The sequence below is a fragment of the Myotis brandtii genome, unplaced genomic scaffold, assembly GCF_000412655.1.
Source record: "Myotis brandtii unplaced genomic scaffold, ASM41265v1 scaffold70, whole genome shotgun sequence".
Taxonomy (NCBI): domain Eukaryota; kingdom Metazoa; phylum Chordata; class Mammalia; order Chiroptera; family Vespertilionidae; genus Myotis; species Myotis brandtii.
Genome location: NW_005370741.1, coordinates 176,850 through 184,631, shown reverse-complemented (window position 1 = coordinate 184,631; position 7,782 = coordinate 176,850). Strand labels below are relative to the sequence as shown.

General features: G+C 54.5%; 1 protein-coding gene across 2 annotated transcripts in view; it reads right to left on the bottom strand.

Moving 5' to 3' along the window:
• Window positions 1–4,402: 4,402 nt before the first annotated feature.
• LOC102249796 (myosin-7) overlaps window positions 4,403–7,782 on the bottom strand; it is a 23,062-nt gene continuing 19,682 nt past the window's right edge. The window contains exons 34-38 of one of the 2 annotated variants that reach the window (XM_014529956.1): window positions 6,870–6,995; window positions 6,380–6,655; window positions 5,377–5,472; window positions 5,123–5,257; window positions 4,403–4,539 (exon numbers count right to left, since the gene is read on the bottom strand). In XM_014529956.1, coding sequence (XP_014385442.1) covers window positions 4,522–4,539; window positions 5,123–5,257; window positions 5,377–5,472; window positions 6,380–6,655; window positions 6,870–6,995 — 651 coding nt within the window. In that variant the 3' untranslated portion in view covers window positions 4,403–4,521. The remainder of the gene's footprint in view (window positions 4,540–5,122; window positions 5,258–5,376; window positions 5,473–6,379; window positions 6,656–6,869; window positions 6,996–7,782) is intronic. The other variant, XM_005882217.2, reaches the window with a different exon arrangement.

Genomic DNA, 7,782 nt, shown 5'->3' with positions numbered 1-7,782 from the left:
CTCCAGGGCCTTTTTTTAGTCCTTGGGCACATTCCTCCTCTCCAAAGGGCTGATGGGCAGATAGTAGGAAGACACGACCTTCTCACACCACCTCCCCCGCCCCACCAGGCCCTTACCTTGGTTATTTTTAACCTGAAGGGTGAGTTGAGCACACTGGGTGAGGGTCACCTTCTCTTGTAGCCCAGATGCTTGTCCCCTGCCTCCCAGCCACAGCTCCCCTCATCTTTCTCACCCTCTCGCACCACCACAGGCGGAGGGCACCTCTCCCTCTGCCCTGGAGTCCTACAGAGCTAGGGCCTGGGAGCTGGAGCCAGGATGCCCAGGAGGGGGTCTACTGCTTGGCTCCATGACCTCTTGTGCTGCCCTCTCAGCAGGAAGGCTGTGTCCTGTTTCCTTCTGTTCCCCAAGTTTTTACACAGGTGTCCTCCCGGGCACTTAAGGCTGTGCTGCCCTGAGGACACATCTGGAGCCCCCCGGCCCTCCTCTGATGCTCCTGATACAGTGCCCACTGTCCAGCCTCTCAAACAGAGGAAGGGGGTTCCCTCAGGCACCTCAGCAGATCTGTAGGTTCAGAAGGGGTCGACCTCAGCAGACTCACCAATGACCTTACACGTGGACTTGACTACCACACCCATTCTTAGCCACACACATGCAGAATTTTCACACTTATAAACTGAAGCTTGCAAATTTTCTTACTTGCCATTGTGCACACTGAGACACACATTTGTACACCCACATTTGCACACATAAGCTCTTACCCTCCCACTGCCACCCTCTGCTCCTGGTGGGGGGCAGCGAGGGGATGGGGAGAGTCAGGAGGCATTAATCCCTGAGGCCTGAGGGAAGAGGGGATGGGGTGGGGGGCTGCTCCCTTCCGCCTCTCTGGACTGCCAGAGAGTACAGGTGCTGCCCAGGCTGGCTGGGGCCTGGCAGGCCTGGGGATTTGCACCAGTTGGGCCCTCGGCTCTGCGTTGCCTGGGGTGGGGGTGGGGTGGAGCTCTGCAGTCTGCCACCCCCTCCCAGGTAGAACTCTGGTGCCCCTTCCAACCCTCTTGAGGCTCATACTCACATGCCTTCCTTCACAGTGTCCCCAAGTGCCCCGGACCCTCAAGGCCCCCCTCCCCAACCTCCACAGAGGCCACCCCTCAGAGGCAGTAGGTGTCAGGTCTTCTGTAGCCGTGCCTGTCATGACTAAGTGGACATTGTGTTCAGAAAACAAAGCCAGCCTCCCCTGCTCTGGCTTCACCACACTCTCACACCCAGGACTATTCTCCCAGCCCCACCCCGGCCCATCTACTGTCACCTCTCAATATAGCTCAAGTGTGGAGGTGGGTAGGACACACAGGGGTCACCTTCTCCGGGTAGGAGAGCTTTCCATTAAATATGTGGCTTCTCTCCCAAGGTCCCCAACTCCCTAGGACCCTTCCCTGCCCCATTATCGGACTCAGGAATACACAGCTGTCTCCAGAGGACTTATATCCTATATCCAGTGTCCTGTAAGTCAACGCCACATGCCCATCTCCTGCAGGTGCATACGTCAAATCGTTACCCCCAGGGGATTCAGGCCACCTGTCCCTCCCTCTAGGTCACTTGAGGCTCCACTGTGCAAGCTGGGGGGTTAGCCCTTGGCTCAGTGCGTCACTGCCTGGTTCCCATGTCCCTGGGGACATGATAAGGGGCTGAGAACAGCAGGTCAGGCTGGGTCAGGTCCAGGTGACAAAGACAAGGCTTTGTCCTCGGGAAACCCTGTGTTCTGAGCAGGCCAGACTCCATGTAGGTGGAGAAGGGGGTGAGGGGGGGGTGAGGGGGGGCAAGCAGTTCTCACTGTCTCCTATGGAAGGAGGGGGAGGGAAGGGGCTAACTTGGTTCCAGGGCTCTGCCCCCTCTGTGGTCTGGTTTGCCCTCTTCCTTTCTTAGGCCCCTTCCACCCCCCTGGCTCTCACATCCAAACCTGCTCTCCATCCTCCCTCAGCTGCTTCCCAAAGCAGCTCCTCATTCTGCTGGAAGTCCTGGAGTGCGGGGCACAGGATGGAGACTCCTGCCACAGGTAGGGGATGAGGAGGTAGGGGCAGTCTCCTTGGCACCAGGTAGGGTCTCTGCCTGGCTCCTTGAGTCTGTCTGCCTCTGTGTTTGACCATCCTTTCCCTCTGCCTGTTCCCTTTCTCAGAGTCAGATCTGGCCTCTGCCATGTTTCTGCCCTTCTTGGGGTCTGACATGCGTACATTTCATGAGTCTCTGCCTTCTCTAAGCCTGACCTCTGCTTGCCCTCTGTCTGTCATCTCTGCCTCTACGTCTTCCTCCAGCGTCTTCGATGACCTCTCTCCAATCTCACTGTTCTCTTCATCTTTCCTGATTTTCTTTGCATCTGAAGGTGACCCAGGATTCTTTCCTTTGTCTGGGATCACCCCCTTAGCTCTTCCGGCTCCTCTATCCCAGGCTCACCCTCCCTTCTCCTCTCCCATCCCCTCTCAGCACCCTCCCCTCCTGTGACTCAGCTGCCAGTTCCCTCTCACACCCACTGTCGCTGCCGTTCTCTCAGCGTCCAGCTCCTGCTCTGTCTTCTGCTGTGGGAGCTTAGATTCTCTGGGTGTCCCTCCCTTTTCTCTACCGACCTCCTCATTGCTCTCCAAGTCCTTCCTAGGAAGAGGAGTGTCTTAGGGTGGGAGAATGGAGAAAGGTGCCGGGAGAAAGGTGGGAGGCCTGTGGATCGCTTCTCCTCACTTCCAGCATCTTTTCTTTTTGTTGGTTTTCCTGGTCCTCCTGACCCCCAGTTCCTGCTCTCTCCACTGTCACCTCCTCGGGTCTTTCCTTTTCCCTTTCTCCCCTCTCCCTTCCCCTCCTGTAATCAGACACTGGCATCCCTCCTTCCTGGGATGGGCCCTTGACCTCCCTCTGACTGTTGTCTTCAAAGCTTAGAGGTTGGAAAGGAGCAGGAGGTTGGTTGGGAGTGGCTGTGTGTGGTGGGGTTGGGGAGACTCCATCTAGGGTCGAAGCAAGGCTTCAGGAGTCTCAGCAGGAGACTGATAGTCCCATTGCCCCCTGAGCTCCTGCTCCCCATGGCCCGTCCTAGGCCTTTGCTAAGCAGCCCAGGTGTGTCAGTGACTCCAGGGGGGCTTAGTTGTAGTGGGGCTTGCTTCTTCCTCCCAGCCCTCCATTCACTCATCCCCTCCTCCTCTTCCCCAGAGTCCTGCTACAACATGACTCTCCCCAGTCCCTCATCTACCTGCCCCCCCTGCAGATGGCCTGCAATAAACCGGCCAAAGATCCCCCATTTCTAGCAAGTCCAGATGAGGAGAGTCTTTTGAACAGAAGTGATAGTGGGAAGAAATGAGGGAGAAGAAAGGACGGAGGGTGCCAGGCCCTGGGAGATAAGGAGGAGCAGAAGGTGGGCTGAGCTCCTGCTCCCCATGGCTCAGGACGGAGGGTGCCAGGCCCTGGGAGATAAGGAGGAGTAGAAGGTGGGCTGAGCGTACAGTTGTCCTGGTGAGGGGGGGAGAGGGGCACTGGCCTCTGGGGTTGGTTGGAGGCAGTGGAGGCTGTGTCTAGAAGGGTAGTGGGCTACAGCTGCAGGTCCTTGTGCCCTCTCAGAGACCTGCCTTGTCTGTGGTTTGGGGGCCATTACCCTATCTGCCCAAGTGACACACCTCAGAGGGTACACACTGAACCTCCTCCCCACGGCCCAGTCCCGGCACTGCCGTTGGTGGTGGTAGCGTTGATCAGAGCTGGAGCGTGTGTCCATAGCAGATGGTTCACATGCTCTAGGCCAGTGGTCGGCAAACCGCGGCTCGCAAGCCACATGCGGCTCTTTGGCGCCTTGAGTGTGGCTCTTCCACAAAATACCACGTGCGGGCGAGCACGTACAGTGTGATTGAAACTTCATGGCCCATGCGCAGAAGTTGGTTTTCGGAAAGGAGATAGACGAAACAAGTATACAAGACGAGTGTGGATAGGAGAGTTGTAAGGGGTCGACCTCGGCAAACGTACCTCAGTCAGATTGAGGACGTTTTTAGCAAAGGCCATCTTAGGAGTACCCTAATTAAGTTAATAACAATGTACCTACCTATATAGTTTAAGTTTAAAAATTTGGCTCTCAAAAGAAATTTCAATCTTTGTACTGTTGATATTTGGCTCTGTTGACTAATGAGTTTGCCGACCACTGCTCTAGGCGAGTCTTAAGGTTTCCCCAAATCTCCTTAATTGTGAGTGTCTCTGAGCCAGGGAGAGGGCTGGGAGGAGAGGTGAGGGGAGCTCCTTGGGGATGCTCAGAGCCTCACAGGCTCCCTGGGGAGGCCTCCTTGGTCCGGCCTGTGAAGCTGCCCCCTCCTCCCCTCACCCCTGTGTCCCACCCCTGTGTCCCTGTCCCTATGGCTGGCGGGCAGTGAAGAAGAGATGAGAGGCAGGATCTCACTTCGAGGAAAATTGCTTTATTCCACTTCCTCTAAAAGGGCTGCTTTATAGGCTCCAGGACTGGGACTCTGTTGGCACCCTCAGGACTGAGCAGATCAAGAAGCTGTGGCAAGGCTACTCCTCATTCAAGCCCTTTTGAAAGGAAACAAAGTCCAACTTAGCTCTAGAAAGGTGGGCGCTGGGCAGGGATGGGCACAGAGAACCAAGGGGAGCCAGGGCACTTGGTGGGGTGGGGGACTGCTGTGTGGCCTGGCAGGGGCCCCATGGTGTTAGGAGGTGTGTCCTAGGGATCGGTGAGGAGGGGAAGTTCTAGAAGGTAAACTCTGGGGTCAGAGAGGGAGCTGTGTGGGTGAGGACAGGGGTGCTCGGGATCCCACTTTAAGATTGCATTGCAAGGTCGTAGGCTAAAACTAGTTGAAAGCGGAGACTAGCAGTTGGCGGAAACGGGAGCATACTGGCTACATATGCAGTGGGGTCTTCTCGGGTTGCTGACCACCCTAGGGCTGGGGTTTGCAAAATCATTGTAAGTGAGAGCTGGAAGAATCTTAGAAATCACAGAGGACTGAATCACTTTGCCCTCTAGGGCCTTGTGGTTCGGTTGTGGGGAATGAATAAAGAGGAGGCACACCTCGTGTGGGGGCTGAGTCTGGGCACTGATGTGGGAGGGTGCGCTACCATGGGGGTCACCAATAAGGCCTGGGGGTAGGGGACCCACCTTGGTGCCGATGTCACGGCTCTTGGCCCGCAGCTTGTTGACCTGGGACTCGGCGATGTCCGCTCGCTCCTCCGCCTCATCCAGTTCATGCTGCACCTTGCGGAACTTGGACAGGTTGGTGTTGGCCTGCTCCTCCTGCAGGGGTTCAGGGGGTGGGAGGATGAGGTGAGAGAGGGCGCAGGGTCAGCCTCCGGGCCTGGGGCACTGGCTCCCATGTCCCACCTCCAGGCTCAGTCCCCAGCAAGGTCACTCACCGCCTCCTCCGCCTGGCGCTTGTAGGCTTTGACCTTCAGCTGCAGCTTGTCCACCAGGTCCTGCAGCCGCAGCAGGTTCTTCCTGTCCTCCTCCGTCTGGGGGTCAGGAGGGAGGATGGCACGGTCATAGGAGGCATGCCCCCTCCCTCCACTTGCCATTTTTACCCTGAATGTAATATCCTGACCCAGTTCTACTTTCTGATCCTCACCAAACATTTAAGTTCTCCTTATAATTCTTGTCCACCCCCACCCCCCAAAAAAGGTATAAATATTTGTAATGGTTTGTACCAGGAAAGGGTTTAGGGAGCTGATAGGATTTTCCAAATTGTGCACAAAATTGTGTGTGCATGCTGCTTCTGGGAGCAGGCCCTGGGAGGTTGTAGGGCCCCACAGAGGACAAACCCCTCAGTTCTAGAACCCAGCAGGTGCTGGCAGTGACCTGGAACTGCCGGCATGATGGGATCCCCTGGGCTGCGGGGATGTCATAGACTTGATAGAGATTAAGGACAAGTGTGCATAGAGGGATGGTGACTTTCCGGATTGGACAGAAACAAAATCTAAGTGAGAGTCTGATTCTGGAAAACACCATGGAAAGCTAAAGTCTACACCTCATGTATAACTGAAAAGTTTTGCCATTTGTTTGAATGGTTTTGGTATATTTTTGGTGTATTTTAGTGGTAATGGTGCCCAGCCCAAGCTTGGCCACATACTTGCTTTCTGGTAACCTGTTTAGGGCGAGCTTTGTCTGGAGCTCTGTGTGTGTCCCCAGGGGCTGGCTGAGGGTGAATGCTGAGGTGGAGCTCTCAGCCAGGAGTCGAAGAGACTAACCTCTGAGCCAGGGGACACTCAGGGTAGCACAGGGATCGGGGATGTGGAAATGGGCATCCAGGGGTTGCATCCCACCCCTTGCCCTGAAAGAGGCTCACAGAGAACACTTCCTTCCTCTTGATTGGTTGTCACCTTGGCTTCAGGCCATGGTGCAGAGAGCCCAACCCAGCCGCACCTGGTAGGTGAGCTCCTTGATGCGCCGCTCACTCTTCCTCATGCCCTTGACTGACTCCACATTGCGCTTCTGCTCGGCCTCCAGCTCATTCTCCAGCTCCCGCACCCGGGCCTCCAACTTCTGCAGCTGCTTCTTGCCGCCCTTGAGAGCAATCTGCTCAGCCTCGTCCAGCCGGTGCTGCAGGTCCTTAATGGTCTGTTCCATGTTCTTCTTCATGCGTTCCAGGTGGGCGCTGGTGTCCTGCTCCTTCTTCAGCTCCTCTGCCATCATGGCGGCCTGTGGACAGGAGAGAGGTGTAAAAGAACCGGGGCCCAGGTCTCTTCTCCCTAAAGGATCACCTCTTTCCCATCCTGGCATTTGCTCCCTGAGGCCCTCAAACCCATGAAACTGCAGAGTCACCTTGTCCTTACAGCCCAGTGGCCTGGCCTGGACTCAGAGCCCTTGTTCATGTCTGTCTTTAGGGGAGGCTGGAAGGTGCGGGGGCACTCACATCCGTGATGGCCTTTTTGGCCTTCTCCTCAGCGTTCCTGCACTCCTGCACTGCCTCTTCCACTTCTGACTGGAGTTGGGTCAGATCCGACTCCATCTTCTTCTTCTGGTTGATGAGGCTGGTGTTCTAGATATGGGCAGAGAAAATTATCGAATGTATACTTTGTTGTCTGATTCTACACCTTTATCCAGAGAGAATTAAAACCGGTCATGTGTTACAAACATGTCTTTCTTTTAGTATATTCCTTTTGTTTCTCACACGCTCTCCCTTTTCTTATGAGAATAGATATGCTCTAGATTTTATATCTAAAGTTATCAGCTCTGAAGAAAGACTTCAAGCAACAAAGAGTCTGCATTTCTACTCCTGAGCTCTTTAGTAACATGTCTATGCAAGAGCATGAAAATATTCCAAGGAAAATGGGAATAACTTTTTACCAGACAATATCCTGGAAATGATTACAGTTACAGAAAGAATGACGAAGGGTAAGGAAGAGAGGACCAGGTCAGCGCATGATGTCATTTCCACACATAACTAAATTATGGAACAAGCTCTACCAGGCACCGCAATTAGATGGGCACGGAAACTCATTACAGAGTGTAGAAGTGTGTATAGGACTGCAGAAAAATGCTGTTCTGTTGAGAATTTGGTTTGCAAGTAGATGCTGTTGTGCTCCTTTAAATTCTCAAAGTTCCATCTTTACAGAGCAAGATGGAGGTGTCTTCTAGATCAAGGATATCAAATAGCAGCATGTATAACTCCCAGATTTGTGACTTTGGCAGGCATCACCGACCAGTTATGACACTCTTAGCTTTTACCTCTAGACCCCCTTCCACAGCCATGACTAACAGATGAGAGTTGGCTCGAGAGATAATTTGCAATCCTGGTTGGACATGCTTACTCAGGACCTATGGTC